The 20,696-nt window shown below is 33.8% G+C and overlaps 2 protein-coding genes across 3 annotated transcripts in view; both read right to left on the bottom strand.

The window, feature by feature from the left end:
- Nucleotides 1-20,696, bottom strand: part of Glut1 (Glucose transporter 1) — a 228,417-nt gene that overhangs the window by 157,727 nt on the left and 49,994 nt on the right. For both annotated transcript variants that reach the window (XM_065349101.1, XM_065349103.1), the window contains exon 2: nt 11,370-11,468. The gene's annotated coding sequence lies outside the window, so the exon portion shown is untranslated. The remainder of the gene's footprint in view (nt 1-11,369; nt 11,469-20,696) is intronic.
- Nucleotides 1,879-15,433, bottom strand: LOC135834020 (uncharacterized). The gene is made up of 6 exons (XM_065347859.1): nt 13,616-15,433; nt 13,389-13,570; nt 12,495-13,346; nt 11,370-11,468; nt 2,324-2,698; nt 1,879-1,972 (listed from the first exon to the last, which is right to left on the bottom strand). Exons 1-6 carry the CDS (start codon nt 15,431-15,433, stop codon nt 1,879-1,881), a joined length of 3,420 nt encoding a protein of 1,139 aa, XP_065203931.1.

Raw genomic sequence — 20,696 nt, 5'->3', positions numbered from 1 at the left:
TTTGTATGCCAACACATCTGGGGATAAATATATTTATTGGGATAACTTGCCTGAATTGTTTGATAAATTAGTTGTTTTGTATGGTGAAAAGAAAGCTGGAAATTCCAACCCTCATTTAAGAAATGAAATTGTTAGGATTTTGCAAGAACTTAAAGAACTTTGAAAAAAAAAAATTTCCTATTATAAAATGAATAGTGACTCTCCATGTAGTAGTGAAGGAAATAATTCTAATACACAAAGTGGGAGAACAAGCTCCCAGCATCAAAATATGAAAACATGTATTTTCTTGATGACGATTCTCTTGAAAAGTATTTGGAAATTTAGAAAAAAAGTGATTAGACGCAAAAAGAAGAAATGATATTTTTTTTTCTGTAATAAACATGAATAGTAACAACTTTAAAACTATATTGAATGACAAAATTCGACAAAGAATTCCCAAGGTGATGTTTGATGGTGAAGTGAAAGAAGGTAGTGGTATGTTGGGTACAGTTGCAAATTGGGCAATAAAGAAGCTTCCATTACCTCCCATGCATTTAGAAGATCATAATTTTACTGGACCCTGGACAAATCCAACTTTACAAATATTGAAAGGAGTTGAACCAAGAAATAAACTGGATTATGCATCTAGGAGACATGATGTTGCTTATGAATTGATGGAAGATCCTGCTGAACTTCATGAAGCTGATTATATATTACAGAGAGAAGCTTCAAATATTGCACGTGATAAAGATACAAGTAAAAAATTGGAAAAACAAGCTCAGCTTGTGGATGCTGTCATGGGTGCAAAAAGGTACTTTGGTACCGGTATGAAAAAGGAAAATTATGAAAAAATTCCTGTCAATTTAGATGAAAAAGAACAACTGTTAATTCTAGAGGGAATAAAGTTAGGGAAACCAATTACTTTAAACTTGGATCACAAACAATTGATTCGAACAAAAAACAGTGTGATGAAAGAAACTTATTTACCAGTGACAACATATCAAAAGAAGGAAATCAGCAAAGCGCGTACCCAAAAGAAATCAGTCAAGATAAAGTTGTCTGCAAAACAATTGGAATTTATCAACACAAATAATAAAACTGGAGGTTTCTTACCTGCTCTAGTTGCTGCTTTACCAGCTATAGCTGCAGCATCATCCATAATTAAAAATGGTTTTGATGCCTATAGCAATCATAGAGCAAACAATCAGTTAGTTGAAGAAGTTAAAAAAAGATATAAAGAAGAAAAACCTCTTCACAAACAACTAACTGATATACTAGAGGAACCAGTAAAGTCTGGTACAGGTTTGGAAAACAACGAAAAGGTTTTGCAATTTATAAATAATTCTAAAGATATCAAATTAGCTATGAAGAAAGTAGGAAGAGGATTATATTTGAATCCAGCTTCTCATCGAAAACCTGTTGAAGGTGAGGGGTTATATTTAAATCCAGCTTCTCATCGAAAACCTGTTGAAGGTGCTGGGGTTAATGTGAAAGCAAAAAAAAAAAAGAGGAAGGGAGGTTAATAAAAATTCCTATTAAACCCTTATCCAATATGGAACTAGAATTATATGCAAAGGAATTGTGTATACCTTATTTTAGGGGAGTGTTTATGAAAGATCAACTACCAAAACAAATTGGAAGAAATGAAAGCATGATTATCAATTTAGATGATTCTATTGGACCGGGATCTCATTGGGTTTGTTTTTTCAAGAAAGATGATTATATAATTTATTTTGATTCTTTTGGTGAAAGACCTCCTAGTGAAGTACTAAACTATTTTCAAAAGAATGTATATTATAATGTTGACCAAAAGCAAAATTTCAATCAAGTTATTTGTGGACATCTTTGTTTGAAATTTTTAGCTGAGTTCTAAGTATTTTAAGAGAAATTCTCTTAAAATTACATTTCTCTAATATCCAATGCTACATAAATTTTTTCATCACCAAAATCCAACAGATTACCATCTTGATCTACAATCTGAACTACAATTTCCCTGAAAGAATGTGTATTTATTTCATAGTATAAGTAGTGATACGGGATTATCCAATATTTTTCACCTGTTGGAGCTGACCAGGGGTGGGAGTATATTACACCACCTCCTCCTTCTCCATTTTCATAATTTGTATTCACTAAATTACATTTTACTTGAATAGCAGTAAGAGGAAAAATGTCAATCATTCTATCTGAATGATGTGTTACATCTTTTTCTAAAACCCTTTCACTATAACCCAAAACTCTACAAATAGAGTTGGGTACACTAAAGTCAACTTTTTTACCTTCAGATATTATCTTTACTTTATGAGTATATGGTGTCAAATTCATTTTTAATTTATCTGCTGCACACCTTCTCTCTTTAATTGCTTGTAAGATATCTTCTACTTTGTACTTATCTCCAGGAATGTGAATGTAATGACGACACTCTTTATCTAATAACTTATCTAGATGTAAATCTTCCCTTTTTTGTATTATTGTACTTAGTTTATCAAATTCCTTTGCTTTGATTGTACTCTCTAGATTATCCACATCATAAATTCCTTCTGGAACTGTAATCATCTTCTTTTCATCTTCTGAAAGATCAAATCGTATATTTTTTCTCTCAACATTATATAAAGAGTTGAATTTTTTATCTCTTATAGCGTTGATAATATCCGTAACTTCGTAGGCACCTTCTGGAATATAAATTTCCTCGTGATTTCCTTGATCATCTACAAGATCAAACCTGTTGTTATGTTTTCTTACATTCATTAAAGAATTAAAGAGACTAAGAATGAGTAAACAAACTCCATAGAGTTTATTAGAACACAGATTAACTCTATTTTTAAATATTGTGTGAATGTAAGAAGATAAAGTTTCTCCTTTACGTTCGCCTATTAAATCAAATCTCATATTTATAATACAAAAAAAAAAATCCTAATATAAATGAAGAAAAAACGTATTATAAAAGTAGTTAAAAGTGATATACCTATTGAAATTGAAAATTATGATTACAAGGAGGTGGGTCCACGATATAATAGAAATTTTCCAAATGTAATTCGAGCTGGTATATTTGGTCCATCAGGTTGTGGTAAAACCAATCTTTTAATTCAAATTCTAATGGAAATAAATACATATACCCATATTTATCTTTGCTCAAAAACATCTCATCAAGAAAAATATATTCGATTGAAAAACATAATAGATATTATCAACAGAACATCACCAGAACAGAACATTGGTTTTAGTACTATATTACCTCAAGATTTGAAAGAACCTGAAGAAATGAAACCAAATTCAGTTATAATTTTTGACGATGTTTTGACAGACCCTCAAGATAAAATAGCAAATTTCTATCTGAGAGGAAGACATTACAATATTTCTTGCTTTTATCTAGCTCAATCCTATTCAAAATGTCCAAAACAATGTATAAGAGATAATTTTAATTTACTGACAATTTTTATGCAAGATCTTAGAAATTCGAGACACATCTACGATAATCATGTCTCGCATTTAGTAACATTTGATGAATATTTGGAAATGTGCAATATTTGTTGGAAAACTAAGTATGGCTTTCTAGTAATTGATAAAGATTGTGATAATGTGAATGAAATTTTTAAACAAAGTTTTAAAGGATTTTTTTATATACAATAAATAAATGGAAGAAGCTAAAGAATTACATGCACCTATTAGGAAAAAGTTTTGTAAAAGAAGTATTGTAACCAAAGGTATTGATGATTTATGGGCAGCTGATTTATTAATTATGGACAAATATTCCAAAGAAAATGATGGTTTTAAATATATGCTCAATGTTGAAGATACATTTTCTAAATTTGTATGGATTGAACCTTTGAAGAATAAGTCAGGCAAAGCAGCTACAGATGCTTTTGAAAATATTTTGAAAATCTCGAAAAGAAAACCCAATTTACTTCATGTGGACAAAGGTGGGGAATTTGTAAATCAAACTTTCAAGACAATGTTGAAAAAACACAACATTAAAATGTATCATACCAATAATGAGGAAAAGTCTGCAATAATTGAACGTTTCAACAGAACATTAAATCAAAAGTTGAAAATTTATTTTGAGATGAGGAAGAATTTCAGATGGATTGATATTTTACCTAAAATACTAGAAGAATATAACACAAAAGATGTTCATAGAACTATTGGTATGCCACCTATTAAAGTTGATAAGGATAATGCAGAAGAAATTTTGATGAAATTTAACAAAAATAAACCCAAATGTAAATCGAATCAGAAATTTAAGCAGGGAGATAGAGTTAGAATTTTTGCATATAAAAAAGTTTTTGATAACAAGTACAAGAATAACTGGACTAAAGAAATTTTTGTAGTTGATGAAATATTTCACACAACTCCTGTAACTTATTCTATTAAAGATACTGATGGTGAAGAAATTGAAGGGAAATTCTATAATGAAGAACTTTTAAAATCCAAGTTTTAATAAAAAAAATTTTTCCTATTATAAATATGATACAAAATTACATTGAAAGTGAAGACTTTGTAGTCTACAGACCCTCTCCACAAGATGACATAAATAAAGGAAATAGTAAAATTCGTATAAGAACATACAATGAAGATGTCATTACCCATCCACATAGAAGTGGATTACTTGTGAAAGGAATTGTTACAGTGACTAAAAATTCTGACAAGAGTGCTGTATCAGAACTTGATTTGAAAAAAATATCATTTGTTACTAATCCACTACCACATTTATTTTCAAAAATTGAATATTTGGAATGTGATAAAATAATAGATTCAGTTGAAGAGCCAGGTGTGGTTACTACTATGAAAGGAATTGTTTCATTTGGTTCTGATTCGATTTACAATGATGGAGGTTGGAATATCTCCTCTCCAAACTCAAATGTTCTGAACAAATCAGGGCATTTTACTTTGTATGATCCTTTAGAAACACTACTTGGTTATCATGAGGATCACAAGGATTATGTATTTCACATCCCACATGAATTAAGGTTAACAAAAACCCATCTCAATAATTATAATAATATGTTTCAAGTTGATAGTACTTTTGCAAATGAACATACTATTACTATAAAATTTACAGATGTTGCACTAATAATGTCACAGGTAAAATTGAGAAGAGAAATGGAAAACAAATGTCTAAAACAAATACTGGCTTCAAAAGATTTACCACAAATTTTTAGACATTGGGGATATGAGTTTAAAACTGGTATAACAACAAAAAAGTATACATGTGAATATACTTGTGATGGGAATCCAATATTTATTCTTATTGGGATGCAAAAAAATAGAAATGATAACATCAAAGTGGATAATAGTCAATTTGATTTATGTGGCCTTGAAAACGTTCAAGCTGTTCTCAACAATAATGAACATTATCCTAAAACTGAACTAAATATAAATAGTTCAGAAAATGATTATAATAAAATTTATCAAATGTTTAAAAATTTCAAACTAGCTTATTATGGTAATGAAGGGAAACCAATTTGTTCTTTAAATGATTATGTCAACAAATATCCCATAATAGCTATTGATTGTACCTGCCAACCTGAAAGCATAAAGGAGAGTACCACAAACGTAAAATTAAAATTTAGATTCAAGGAAGCTCTTTCTGCTGATACAGTAATACACATTGTAACTATTTATAATGTTGTTTCTACTTATAACCCTTTCACAAATAGAGCTGTTGTAAATTAATCTTACATCTTTTATGAAAAAATTTTTCATAAAAAAGTTTTTTATTCACATCATTAAAGTCTGACAATATGAATATTACTTGAGTCTAAGTTACATAAAATATGTTCAATTAAGCCTTTTGAAATATTGCGATTTACTATGTCTTTAAGTTCTTTTGGCAGTTTTTCATTTTCTGAAATTGCGCACTAATTTACTTTGTCTTTGAACTCTATTATGAAATTTTCTGATAAATATTGATACCTTGAAATTCTATACCAATCTACTTTGTCTTTAAATTCTCTTATGAAATCTTAGCATCTCATACCATGAAATTCCACTCCAATCTACTTTGTCTTTGAATTCCCTTATGAAATCTTCTGACAGTTTTTGATGAACTGAAATCCTTTCCCAATTTACTTGATCTTTGAATTCCATGATGAAATCTTCTGATAGTGCTTGATTTCCTGAAATTTCACTCCAATATACTTTGTCTTTGAATTCTCTGATTAAATTTTCTGATAGTGTTTGATGTTTTGAAATCATTCCCCAATTTACTTGATCTTTGAATTCTCTTATAAAGTTTTCTGATAGTGTTTGATATTCTGAAATTCCCTCCCAATCAACTTTGTCTTTGAATTCCCTTATGAAATCTTCTGATAGTTTTTGATATTCTGAAATTCCCTCCCAATCAACTTTGTCTTTGAATTCCCTTATGAAATCTTCTGATAGTTTTTGATTACTTGAAACATCATACCAATTTACATAATCTTTTATTAATTCAAGGTGGCTCTTTTCAATAGTGTTCATTATTTATTTTATAATAGAAAGAAAAAAAAAATGTCAATTTGTTTTAATCAAATGCAAAAATTTCTCTTCAATAACTACCTCCACATGTGGTGGGTGCATTAGTTAAAAGAATCAGTTTCTATGATAAAGGTGTTGGTGTTTGTGTTATCGCTTTATTAGAGATAATGTTTTCTTTAACTAGTGGTATAATGGTAATGTTGTGATGAAATTTTTGCATTTGTTTGAAATGTTTAAGTTTTGATGAAATTTTTGCATTTCATTGAAATGTTTAAGTTTTGAATGAATTTTTGCATTTGTTTGAAATGTTTAAGTTTTGAATGAATTTTTGCATTTGTTTGAAATGTTTAGGTTTTGATGAAATTTTTGCATTTGTTTGAAATGTTTAAGTATTGCAAAAAATTTTGCATTTCATTTCAATATCTAAGTTTTGTAAATATTTTTGCATTTGATTGAATGAAAAACTATGTGAAGGTTTATGTGAAATTTTTCACATAAGTTTCCACATACTTTTGAATTTAAAAAGTATTGTAAGAATTCTTACTCCAGTGCCAGGAAATACATTTTATATCTACTAATATGTCCATCCTTAGCATTCAAAATTACTCTAACTTTATCCACTATGTAAGGTGGGGCTGAGTGTTCCCACTTTCACACACAGGAAATCATATCCTTTTGGACAATCCCGCTCTAACTAAGGGATCTCTTTTTGAGGTAGTTAAGGGTACAGTGGTGCCCAGAGACCTCCTAGGCCTACCCCTAAAATAGGAGACAGGTCGGGGATCCCTCCAAATCCGCGTAAGGGGGAAATGAGATACATCCTAGGGTGACCACTCCCTCAACCCCAACGTGGTGGGAGCGATTCTGGGATATTGCCAAGGGAGCTCCTAGCCTTTGACCTGGGACTTAGGAGCATCTTTCAATTTTTGACGAATTTTCAATGATCAATAAATTGATCTGGAAAGTTGAAATTTAGCATGTAAGCTCTACATTTTCGAACGGTTAATTTGAGCAGTTTTGGAGTCTCTAGTAAATTTTTGAAAATTGGAATTTCATCAAACGAAGTTGGAAAGTCAAAATTTACTTTATACCACCCTCCTCCCCATTTACACATTCTGAGTCGTTTTGAAGTGATTTCAAGCAATTTTGGAGCCTCGTGATTTTGAAAAAATGATACAGTCCCGTTTAAACTTACTGAAGTTGAAAGAGGCGAATTTCAGGGAATTTTTTTCGAAAACTGGAATTCCTCTAAATGTTTTTGAAGGCTCCGGAATGACTTGAAAGCGCCTCAAATTGATTCAGCGTGATGAAATTAGGGTAGGTATAAAGTCAGTCTTAGCTTTCCAACTTTACCGGGTAAAATTTTGCAGAAATTTCTATTTTCCAAAATCAGCTGGAGGCTCCAGAATTCCTTAAAACTGTTCGAAACCACTTCCAAATGATTTGAAGGGTTATAAAAACAGGTTAGGAAGGTACTTAAATGCACAATTTCAGCTTTCTACATCAATTTAGTGAGATATTAATTTTTTTCATTTTTGCCCCAAATTTGATTTCTCAAAATTCATCAAAAACTGAAAATTCCACTTTGACGCCTTGAATTTTATCGTGTGGTGAGTTTTTGCATTAAATTTTCAGTTTTTGCGTTTCAAAGTTTGTTTTTAGAAGTTTTCAGTTTTAGTTTTAGTTTCGCAGGCCCGAAAAAATTATACACAACTTAGATATTTTAACTCATCGACCACCAATTGAAATTTTGAAAAAATTATTGGTAGAATTGCATAAAATATTTTTAAATTTGCATAATTGCATTCTAAAAAAAATATGACGTTTCACAAGTATTGTTTTTGTCAATAGTTTTTCTAAACTTTATTGATGTTTTTAAACTTTTTTATAACTTAATTATGTTTTACAGCTTTCAAGATAATAGTTTTTCTTGATTTTAAAAAAAATCATCAATGTAGTTTTTTTTTACGTATAAAGCACCTTCAAAGTATGAACAAAAACAATAGAATAATACTTTCTATGCTTTATTCTACGATTTCAATGGTGAGTTGTGTATCAGAAATTATTTGGCCAATTATTTTTAATCAATCTGATGACTCACTTAAATTTTATGATAAGGAAGAGAGGAAAATTGCATAAAAAATCCTAGAAATGATGGTATGTGCCTTTTTTTTGAAAATTCGAAAAAACATCTGAATACTTATAGTATGGCACCGCATATGACAATATAAATAATTACACCCCTCCACCGATCCTCTGAGACAATTTTTTTTCTTAAAAGGGACATCCTAAGAAACATTTAAAAGTCTTCTTGTCAAAAAATTGGCCTTTTTAAAAAGATGGCTGTCATTTTGATTGACAGATCAGACGAAATCATAGATTTTGCTTTCCTATACACAGAACTTCCACAAAATTTTTCAGTGTGGACAAAGCTAGATCGAAAGAGCACGCAAAAATTCGTAGCGTATTGAAATTTTCAAAAAGTCACAGGAGGCTTCAAAAAGACTTGAACCTACCAGCAGTCAACTAAATTGCATGTTCAAAATAGACTGCAGCGTGAATTGTAGGTTTCCAACTTCATTTGATGAAAATTTGTGGGAATTTCAAGACTCAAAAATCTGCTGGAGTCTCCAGAACTGCTTAAAACAGTTTGAAACCGTTTACAATCGATTTGGCAGGTCGAAAACATGGTATATCTCAAATTTCAGCTTTCCAAGTCAATTTAGTAAAATTTTGACTTTTCTCTCAATTTTGGCCTATAAACTTAATTTTTAAAAATTCACCAAAAATCGAAAGAAAAACTTCAGCACTTGGAAAATTTGCCTGATGATAAATTTTCGTTTGCTTCATCGATCTAGTTTTATCCAGTTCAAAAAATTTAGTGCGAGTGAAGCCAACTTTTTTTTTGGAAAGTTGGCTTCAAAACGTTCCTTAGGATGTCCATTTTAAGAAAAAGGTGTCCTAGAGGATCGACCTGGAGGGATCCTATTGTCATATACCGGACTAATATATTTAGAACCAATGCTTCCGCAGCAATACCATCATCAAAATGTTCTACCCTTCCTAAACATCTGAAAAACAAAATATAGTCCATATTTATCTACAATGTATCTTATTCGAGCATCTGTAAGTCCCCTTATTTTGTAAGAATGTGTGTGAACAATTTTCCAAACGCTGTGTTAAAAATAACATTAAAAAAAATCTACCATCCTCGACACAGTTTTTCGCCAACACCATTTCACTTCCGGTTGTTTCCTCCGTTGACCTATCGCAATAAACCCAACGATACCGGGGAAATTCCGCAAAATGTGTTTTTTTGCAACCCTACAAACGATAATTTTTCTACTTAGATTATACCACACATAGTTGCCAAGACACATAAGGATTCTATATGAAAAAAAAAGAGAGAAAGAAAAAAACTGGAACAAAATTGAAAAAATTCAAATGAGCAATCTTAGCTCGTGCAGTTTAAAAGGGTAGATAGACGAAGGAACATGCATACGTGAACGTATAAAATAGGTTAGTTACTAAGCTAGTGTACTCGACTTTGAGACGATAAAAGAGTACCTAGTTATATGGTATACGGGGACACCCTGTATATACGAATATGTACAGTGCACGCGAGAGCACATTATGCCAGGCTTTTGCCATATAGCGCCGTATCGTTATACACCCGACGCAATTTAATGAAAAAGGTGGTAATTTTATTGTGCGCCAGATAAATGAGAATTATATCGCATCGAGAAATTAAAGCGGCACGACGCGACGTGGCGGCGTGTCTTTTAAATTCACGCGCGCCCATATTCGCTCGTGTCGCGTGGATACACCGGGAATATAAATTTTATAATAGCGCCATTACGAAAATAAATTCGCCTTTTTATTCGGTTAATTCTTCGAGACAAGTTTCTCGAAATTAGAAAATATATATCTACGTACACTAGGTATATACAGTACACGCTAACGCGCGGCTATGTAAATTAGCGCGTAAATATACCAGCAATGAAACGCTACGTACGCGAAACTTATTCGCTGTGTAGATAATTGGTACAGTACGCTAAATATTGCCAATTACAAAAACTAATAAGTTAATTGATAACAACTATTCGCGCGATCGCATAACATTACACGGTGCACGGTGCACTTTGCATAGAGAGTTGCATTAAATGCAACAATGACGTCAAATTAATTACCGCGAGCGAATCGCTACTATGTAGGTAGTGTAACGTTACACTACGTAATGAATTTATTAGCGAACAAAACGAGTAAAACGAACAACAAGCGCCAGCGTAAGTTAATAATTAAAATTTACAATCTGTTTCTTTCGCTTTGTATATACTACGCATCCATCGATTCATCTTTTTATGCCAAAAGGTGAACGGAAAAGCTTTACCTATATTTGACGTCATAACTAATAAGCTCTATATTGACGTCATTGTTAAACGTACGCGAGCAGAGCAGGGTATGGGGCAGGGGCAGGGGCATACCCAGGCAACGCGGGGCGGAGGACGTACCGTAGCCAAAAGTTTTTCCAATCTTTTATTAAGGGTATATCTTAGGACACAAAATTGCGACGTGACTGACGCCGCACAAGTTTATGCTACGAATCGCAAAAACACAGCAAAATAGGCTTCATTACACCTGCAGATGTTACAAAGATGAACAGAATGGTCCTCATCGTGCGGTAATTCGGCCATCACGATCGACGGACATCGTAACCAAAAATCACGCTGCTCGATGCTCAGTTTCCTGTATTTGACATACACATACACCCACAGTCGCGCACAAGTGTAGGAATAGTGTATTAAGATACGAGAGTATACAGAGATTGGAAATTTCACCGTCAATGACCTGCTGTAGCTCGCGTCGACGGCTTTCCAAACTTACGATTAACCACTTGAATAATTCAGTCGTGTTATCAAATAAACCATAAGCCTTACCTTATTTTGAATTTACAGTGGTTATGTTGAAAATCAAATGGAATCCTTTGCGAGAAGTATTTTGCGGCTTTCGGAGCAATGGTTGAGGTTTCTTTTATCCTGCAACAAATCAACGCCAAATTAATGCCGCAAAAATTACCAACCGTACGTAACACCTATGTAGTTATAGCGAATGTAATGAGATATTAGCTCACTTTATGGCGTATAATTCTAATTACATAAGCTGCGAAATGAATCGTTAAAAGATATACGATGGGTAGATATAATAGTATCAGGGGTGTGAATTGTTTAATATTCCATTTTTAAATATTTAAGGAAAGAAATTAAGTTTGTTAAATTCTGTTCCAATTTTTGTGTCAGGGCTACGTGGCCCTTGGGCATTGAGGTGTGATGATACTGAATTATATAGATCCATATAAGGCACTCGAGAGGGCGGCTGCATTTTATCTAATAGTGTTTCGCGTTTTTCAATCCTTTATTCAAGTAGGTAAGTATGAAAAATTGTCAAAAATTGAACACGGGTGACTTATACCCAACTTGTTTTTGCCCATCTTTCATAAAAAAAAATTGAAGAAGTTATCAATCAAGAATGTACTTAATATTGAAATACGGTGCACAATTCGAAATAAAAAATGTATTCGAACATATTTACACTAATACAAAATGTACAATAAAATAAAACGAAGGAAAATCGCCATAATGCGAACAGAAAACGTAAAACGGTAATAATTAATCGAATAGAATCGCGGAAACTCTAGTAGAAAAAATCTAAAAGTCATCCGAGATGTTTGTTGACTTCTCGGAAATGTAAACTATACAATGTATCTCGATAATACAACGAATTACGAGTAATTACGAAGTAAATAAACGATTACAATGTATACGCAAATTTTACATTATTTTCAACACTTTCCCTAATTCGAGAATTATCGAGCAAAATAAAAACTGCTCCGTACGAACATGAAAAACGTTGATCATGTATCCTCAAATTCGGTCGATGTTAAAGATGCTTTGATAGCGGCGATGAACTCGGATAAGTAACTCGATCAGCTACCTGGATCCACAAATCGTCGCGTCAGCATATTCAAATAGGTACACCAGATGTTGAGTGAATCGAACTCAAACATCCGGTGAGCTGGAACTCTAGAGCTGTCTGCGAATACGTAATGTAGACAGCTGACGTTTTCGGTGGTAGGATTTTCCAGAGAGATATCGACGTGTCTCTGGTGACGTAACAGCAGCTCGTTTGCTGCTAATCGATGATCGAATGGAAATATTAGACTTGTCGATGTCTGATCTGATCGCTTTCCCGGAGATCTTGAACGTAAATCCGGCGCATCGTTAGCGGCTATGGAACGGATCGCGGAGTCCATAGGGTCTTTCAAATTGGAATGAGGCTGGCTCCGAACTGCTTCCACATACGATTTCATTGAAGCTTCTATTTCAGCCGTGAAAATCTCAATCTCAACGCAATTAGCGTGATCGTTGACGTCTTGAGATTTTGAACGATTGTTATCGCGTAATTTTCTCCATCTAGATAGAAGCTCGGTTTCTTCTAGATCGTTGTTGATAATATTGTTAGCGTCATCAAATTCGTCATTCTCGAGCAAAGAACTATTCGATGATTTCGGTGAGCTTTTTAGCGAACTTTTCGGAGTCGCTTTGGTCGAAGATTTCGGCGTAACAAGCGATGACTTCGACGTAGAAGGTGCACTTTTCTTCTCATCACTTATCTCTGTATCGGTATCGTTATCAATCGGATCTAGCAAATCTCGATTGATTGGAATGGTAACTCGTTGGTCGCAATTGCGAAGTTTCTCGTAGAAAGTGACATCTTTCGAAATAACAACGTCACGTTTCTCTGGAACGTAAACTCGATATTGCTCATCACCATCGTATCCGACGAGGTAACCTTCGAGAACCTTTTTATCCAGATTTTGACGTGACTGGATCGGAACGTTAGCGTAACACTTCGAACTAACAATTCGAAGATGTTGTATTCACGGTGGTATACCAAACCACATCTCGTAAGGAGTCGAACCGTTGATCAATGACTTGCCTACTCTATTCAGCAAATACAAAGAGGTGGTAACGAGTTCAGCCCAGATTTCAATCGGATACGTAATCTCTGGATTTGAATATTTCAATGTTCGCGCCATCTCTACGATCGCACTGCTACCGCGTTCAACAGCTGTGTGTGGCTTAAAACATTGACGAACATCGAACTCTCGTAATACTGAACGTACCGCTTTGTTATCGAACTCACCTTGGCTGCTAGACTGGAATTCTAACACTCGATGACCAAGGGCGCGAGCTTTGAATAGTACCTCTCGAACGCAACGAGATACTACTGTGGCGGTTTTCTCCTTCTCAACGAACGTATGATGATAATTCGAATAATCATCTTTGATAACGATGAGATATTTGCGACCACCAAAGGAACAATCGAATGGCCCGCAAATATCACCAGATAGCAGCTCACCAACTGCTCTGGTCGATAAACGTTGTTCGAACGTTTCGCTATGAACTTTATCGAACTGACAGGGTTTGCTCGAATTGGTTTTAGTTTCCTTCGATCGTTTCTTCAGGCCCAATTCAGCAAGTTTAGCTCGAACGTGATTTTTATTAATATGGCCCCATCGTTCGTGATAAAGTTGCACGATTTCGCTGCTCTCAACAGCATTCACCTGCGGTTCCGGCAAAATGGTCTCGAATGACGCTTTGAAAAGAGAACCATTTTTCGATCTCGTACCGGTGAACATAACGCGATTATCTGCTTCGAATTTGCTGAACGTAGGATTCGAATAAAATCTGCTCTCTGGCTTTTTATCGTGAGCCGCGACGACTGAGAACAAATTCTTCGAAATACAAGGAACATACCATACGTCAGTCAAATCGAACTTGACAAGTTGACCATTTACGAAGCTAGCAACTTCGATCGATCCATGACCAACTGCTGTGACGCGACTGCCAGCAGCTTTGACGTAATTTGGTTTCGAAAATGTTTCGTATGTTTGAAACCATTCTCGATTCGACGTAATGTGCTTCGTTGCACCGTTATCAATCCACCAAGATTGATCTGACGAAGATGTAACGAGATTCAGTTGCTCACAATCGGCGAGTAGAGCGCTTTTAGGTTCTGAATCGATATCGTTGAGTTTTGGCGAACAACCAGAAACGTTGACTTGAGGCAAACAACCAGAAGTATCGTTAGCTCGAGCAGGAAAGGGTGGTTTACCATCGTTGATCCACTGTGAGCACTTTTTGAGCCAGTGCCCTTTCCCGGAACAGTATTTACACACTTGAGCGTTTCTCTGATGATTTCGAACGGATTGATCACCAGATGTTTTCGCGACGACATTCGAACCACTTTTCTGACCAGATTTAGCGAACATAGCTTCCGATGACGATGACGACGTTGAACTATGTACTGGTGCGATGTTACGCTCGTGCATGATAAGCGAATCTGACAAATTACTTAGTGACTTATCAGCTTGAGCATTGAGAAGAAGGTAGCTCGATTTAAAAGCTTCGAAACGACTCGGAAGAATGTGTAATACTTTCGAAACGAATAAAATCTCCAACAGCTTATCGACTGTCTCGATTTTGCGATTTTCCAGACCAGCTCGAAATTTACGATGTTGATTTTTAATTCGAGCAACAACAGAGGGCGCATCTTCGTAATCATTCCACTCTGTACTAAAGAAATTCAGGCATTCGCGGAATATTTGGTCTTCTGCCTTGTCATCGAATTCCTTCGTAAGCACTTGCCATGCTTCGCGCGCAGAGAGTCTACCAGCGATTCGACTGTGTAGCTCTTCGGAAACGGTTTGAGAAATGATTATTTTCGCTTGATGAGAAGATTTTTGCCATGTTGCAATCAACTTACGTCTTTCGGCGGCGTCAGCGGCGGTATCGGTCGTTTTTGGTTCTTCGGGGCAGGTTGATTTACCTTCGACGATGTCCACGGCATTAAATAAGGCGAGTACGTCGAGCACTTTATCTTTCCATGACGGCCAATCACTGGAACAGGATAGAGGCTTGATTCCCTTGATATAATCCATGATACAATTAGGTGAATATGGATTTCAACAGCTCACAACTGCAATCCACACTCTGTACGTCAAATGATAACGCGCGATTGGATATCAACAGCTTACGACTGCGATCTAATTTTCGAATAATACAACCGCACATGAACCTTCGAATGCGAATTAGATAACGAACGGAACGAAATACATCTCGATTAGCGTTTTATCTCGAAAGGCACAGTGTAACGCGTCTGTAGCCCATAACCTATTGAAATACGGTGCACAATTCGAAATAAAAAATGTATTTGAACATATTTACACTAATACAAAATGTACAATAAAATAAAACGAAGGAAAATCGCCATAATGCGAACAGAAAACGTAAAACGGTAATAATTAATCGAATAGAATCGCGGAAACTCTAGTAAAAAAAATCTAAAAGTCATCGGAGATGTTTGTTGACTTCTCGGAAATGTAAACTATACAATGTATCTCGATAATACAACGAATTACGAGTAATTACGAAGTAAATAAACGATTACAATGTATACGCGAATTTTACATTATTTTCAACACTTAACACTTGACAGGTCGACTAAATACCTAAATAAACCGACTTGGTTAAGAAAGTCTCGCAAAAAATGATTAAAATTTAGATTCACTCTAGATCTTGTATGAAGACTCACTTTTTGTTTTTCCAAGGAGGCTACCTATATTTTCTTAGAGGAAAATTTTGAACAGATATAACTTGATGGAAACAGAACTGTGATGTGATTAGATTCAATTGAATCTAGGTAATGTCCGGATCGGATCAGATCTATTTTAATCAATCACGTATGATCAGATCTACTCAGATCCTGGTCAAATCTAATCATGTGTGAGGTCCTCCTTGCTATGATCTAATCAGATCTGAACAGATCTACTGGAATCTGGAGAAACTATGTACGGATCAGATCTGGTTTGATCAATCAGATTTGATCAGATCTACTCAAATCGGATCAATTTAATCAGACCAGTCAGTCTGAACAGTTCCAAATCAGATAAAATCAGATCAGATCAGATAAAATAAGATCAGATGTGATTAGATCAGATAAGATAAAATTAGATCAGATCAGATAAAATTAGATCAGATCAGATAAAATTAGATCAGATCAGATAAAATTAGATCAGATCAGATAAAATTAGATCAGATCAGATAAAATTAGAACAGATGAAATTAGATCAGATCAGATAGAATCAGAAAGAAGATAGAATCAGATCAGAAAGTAGATAGAATCAGATCAGATCACATAAAATCAGAGATCTGATCAAATCAAATCGGATCTGATAAAATTAGATCAGATAAAATCACATCAGATAAAATTAGATCAGATAAAATCACATCAGATAAAATTAGATCAGATCAGATAATATCAGATCAGATCAGATAAAATTAGATTACTTTAGATGAAATTGGATCAGATCAGATAGAATCAGATAAGATCAGATAAAATTGCATCAGATAGAATCAGATCAGATCAGATAAAATTAGATCAGATCAGATCAGATAAAATTAGATTAGATTATATGAAATTGGATCAGATCAGATAAAAGCAGATCAGATCAGATAAAATCAGGTCAGATCAGCTGTGATAAGATAAAATCAGATTACTTCAGATCAGATAAAATAGGATAAAATCAGATTAGATAAAATCAGGTCACATCATATAAGATAAGATAAAATCAGATCACATTAGATCAGATAAAATCACATCAGATGAAATCGGATTAGATAAAATCACATCAGATCTGATCAGATCGGATCCTGACATCCCTTTTTATTTGAATCCAATTTAATCTGATGAAGTTTGATCAGATTAAATTGTAGATTAAATTGGATTCAGGGAATGCGATGATCTGGTCTGATTTAATCTGATCTAATAAAACAAGTTTGAACAAATCTGAGCAGAGCTCATCAAATCTGAACTTTTCCGTTGGGTAGATTTCATTTTGAATTGATCAGACCAGCAAGTATCACAAGAAATCTGCTTAGACGTGAGAATTTATTGACCTGAGCAGATCAATCTCTTTCACTTAGAAAAAGGCCACACGCACAGCAAAATTTCAGCACAAAATTTCAAATTACAATGAATTCCCCCCTCCAAAAAAAATGCAGAGAATTACCAAAAATTATCAAAATAAAATACATATAACTTTGCCAAAAAAAGAACTATACCGTCAGGTGGGGTGACTTTGATTTCGCGGGGTGACTTTGATAGCGCTTATTTTTCTGCACGTTTTGATCTGTGGAGCGAGTAAAACGTCGAATTACATTTTTTTTCGAGCGAAGTGGTTACACTGATGTTGAATTGATACGATAACAGTGTTGAGTTGGTAAATAATTATTTTCGTCCCTGCTTTTAATCGAGTTTTTTAAAAGTGGTAATTTTTCAAGATTTTTCATCACTCAACAAAAGTTTATGTTATACATAGTATTTTCAGATATGTAATAGAACATTGGCTGATAGTCTATCATAAAGCTACACTCCTTGGGAAATATCTCCAAAAATTTCGAGTTTCTAGGTTGAGGTGCCTCCAATCCTTGGCCCATTGTTCTCAGTGGGGATGTTATCGATTTTTCATTTTTGAGGCTAAAAATTTAAGTTTTGAGACTAAAGTCAAAAACAATGCCATTTTCGGATTCAGTGTGAAATTTCATCCCATTTTGATAGGTCGCAAAGGTATTTTATTGAATATCTAAAAATTTTGTTAAAAAACTGAATTTTTTAAAAATTGAGGAAATATAGGGGCTTTTATCGCTTTTTCAATAAAATGATGACTTCTTGTGGGCCAAAATGGATGAAATTTTGTATGGTAGGTCTAAAGGTGATGAGAAATCATTTTTTGAAAAAAAAAGTACCCCTATCAAAGTGACCCATCTTGTGGGTGACTTTGATACGGCCTTTGAGGGCAATTTTGAGGCACAAAAAAAACAAAAACAAAAAGGTCATTTGGTGCGTTTTGACGTTCTTTACACACTGAGTGGTGCAATTTTTTCGAAAACATCTTTCTACGCCGTACAGAACAGAAACAATTTTTTTTTTTATCAAAGTGACCCCGCTTGACGGTAGGTACTCACTAAAACTATTCAAATTCAAGATAATATTGGCGAATAGCGAAAAAATTCGTCAATGTCATGTGAAAATTGGCTGAAAATTTTTTTTAAATGTTTAATAAAAGTTGATGAAAATGCTGTAAAGTTTGAGAAAAATATCTCGAAAAAATGAAGACGGTAAGTAGATCAAAAAATGGTTTAAAATAACAAAAAATTGACAAAATACATGTAGGTACCTATTAAATTTTGCAAAAACCGAACAAGTTTCCATTTAGTGAAAAGTGTAAGAAATCGACATAAAAAATTTCTAGAAAAATATCAAAAATTTCATAACATACAAGATGGATAAAAACGTTGATGAGATGATGAGGAATCATAGGTAAGTACCTCGATTGTAATACCGTGGTATTCCGAAAACACACTGAATTTTTACGATATTTTTTTGAAAAACAACGTTGGCTAGGTGAGGAATTATGCAAAATAAGGTGGTTTTTCAAAATGCACTGTATTCGGGATGGATTTTGAAAAACAGCATCAGCATGATGGAGGATCATAATGCATAAAGTGGTTCCTTATAAATGTAAAGTTTTCACTCGTTCAAGGTGGTTTTTGAAAAACAACGTTAGCTAGGTGGAAAATTGTGTCTTTTAAGGCGGTTTAATAATTTTTTGGTCAAATTATTCCATATTTTATCGATTTTTTCGCGGTTTTGTGTCATTTTAACATACATGTACGTACTTAGTTGATGTTTTATGCAATTTATTTTGGTATATTTCAGAGATTTTTTTGCCAAAGTCACATACCTAGATACCTATTTATATTTTGTACATCATTTAATCTTATTTTAATATAACTTGATCGATTCTCGCGCAATTTTCAACAATTTGGTCTTCTTTTACTCGGAGGAAAATTATTGGATTTGATCTGGTGGCTGGTCTCAACAAATCTAATCTAATCAAAACTGATCTTATTGGAACTGGTCAGATCTATCGGATCTGGCAAGTGTCCAGATCTGATATGATTTGATCAATAAAGTTTAATCCGATTTATTCAGATCTACTCAGATGTAATCATGTATCCATAATTGGACCTGATTCTGATCAGGTCTGAACAAGCAAATCTAATTCGATCAAAACTTTGATCTGACCAAATCCGATGGCCATTTTCAATCAATTGCATACGCCTATTTTCACAGCATTTCAATAAATTTTCAAGCTACCTTTCAAAAAAAAGTTATCGATGAATTTTAGTGATTTTGATGCTAATTTTATCGATTTTATCTCATTTTGAAAATACTGGACCAATTTTTCATAGTTTTTTACATTTTGGCTTTTTTTGTTATTTTTTTTTCAAACCACCATCTATTGATTCAGAAAGTCGTTGGGTAGGTTGTAGGTACATCTGTAATTCCATTTTCAGCTTTCTATACTTCGATTGAATTAAACTTCACCATTTTATATTTTCTTTGAACTGAAGAATATTCAGAATAACTTGAAAAATTATATTTTAAAATATGAAGCAGGGCTAATTCCAACTTTCTTTCAATTTTCATACCTTATTGTTACGTTTACCGAAAATTTTTCCTCGCCTCCGGGTTCACCACATCTCGATTTCACATTCCTACTGAATAGTTTTTCAAAAAACAAAAAACAAAGAAAACGTTTCTTCAGCAGCATATATTTTAGAGTTTAAAGAAAATAACAAAGTGAAGAACACTTGCCAGAGTAACGACCTTGGTATAGGTATTTAAAAATAAAGAATTTGATTTTCGTATTCGGTGTTGGGTAAATTGTTTCGCAAAAACACCAAGTTTTCAATCGAGTTTAGCTAGTTTCCTTTCTCGCACAAACAATATTTAATTTACACGCTTACAACTTACTACAATAGAATAACACCAGTAAGTAAGTATAAAGATATTTATTACGAGTAGGTATCGTACCTATACGTAGCATAGCTAGCTAAATTTCCACATCGAACTCGTGTTGCTCTAACAAAAAGTATACATCTGCACACGTAGTAAATATAAGAGTATAAAAGAGAACCGAACTTATATTGCGCAGATCAATGTCCTGAAGCATTGTGGCGAAATGAAGGAACCCTAATAGGGAAATTTTGTTGCCGTTTTGCCATAATAATTAGCGTAGATATCGAAAGCCGCGATCTCGGAAGCGGAAAACTCAAAACTGTAACCTTTGCCGCTCA

The sequence above is a fragment of the Planococcus citri genome, chromosome 2, assembly GCF_950023065.1.
Source record: "Planococcus citri chromosome 2, ihPlaCitr1.1, whole genome shotgun sequence".
Taxonomy (NCBI): Eukaryota; Metazoa; Arthropoda; class Insecta; order Hemiptera; family Pseudococcidae; genus Planococcus; species Planococcus citri.
The sequence above is the reverse complement of the archived record's forward strand: the minus strand, read 5'-3'. Positions and strand labels throughout refer to the sequence as shown.

Coding starts and splice junctions, on each gene's coding strand:
- LOC135834020 (XM_065347859.1), bottom strand. CDS start 15,433: ATGGATTATATCAAGGGAATCAAGCCTCTATCCTGTTCCAGTGATTGG. Junction 13,571..13,615: donor GTGAGTTCGATAACAAAGCG/GTACGTTCAGTA, acceptor CAATGTTTTAAG/CCACACACAGCTGTTGAACG. Junction 2,699..11,369: donor CACTGTAAATTCAAAATAAG/GTAAGGCTTATG, acceptor ACATAACAACAG/GTTTGATCTTGTAGATGATC.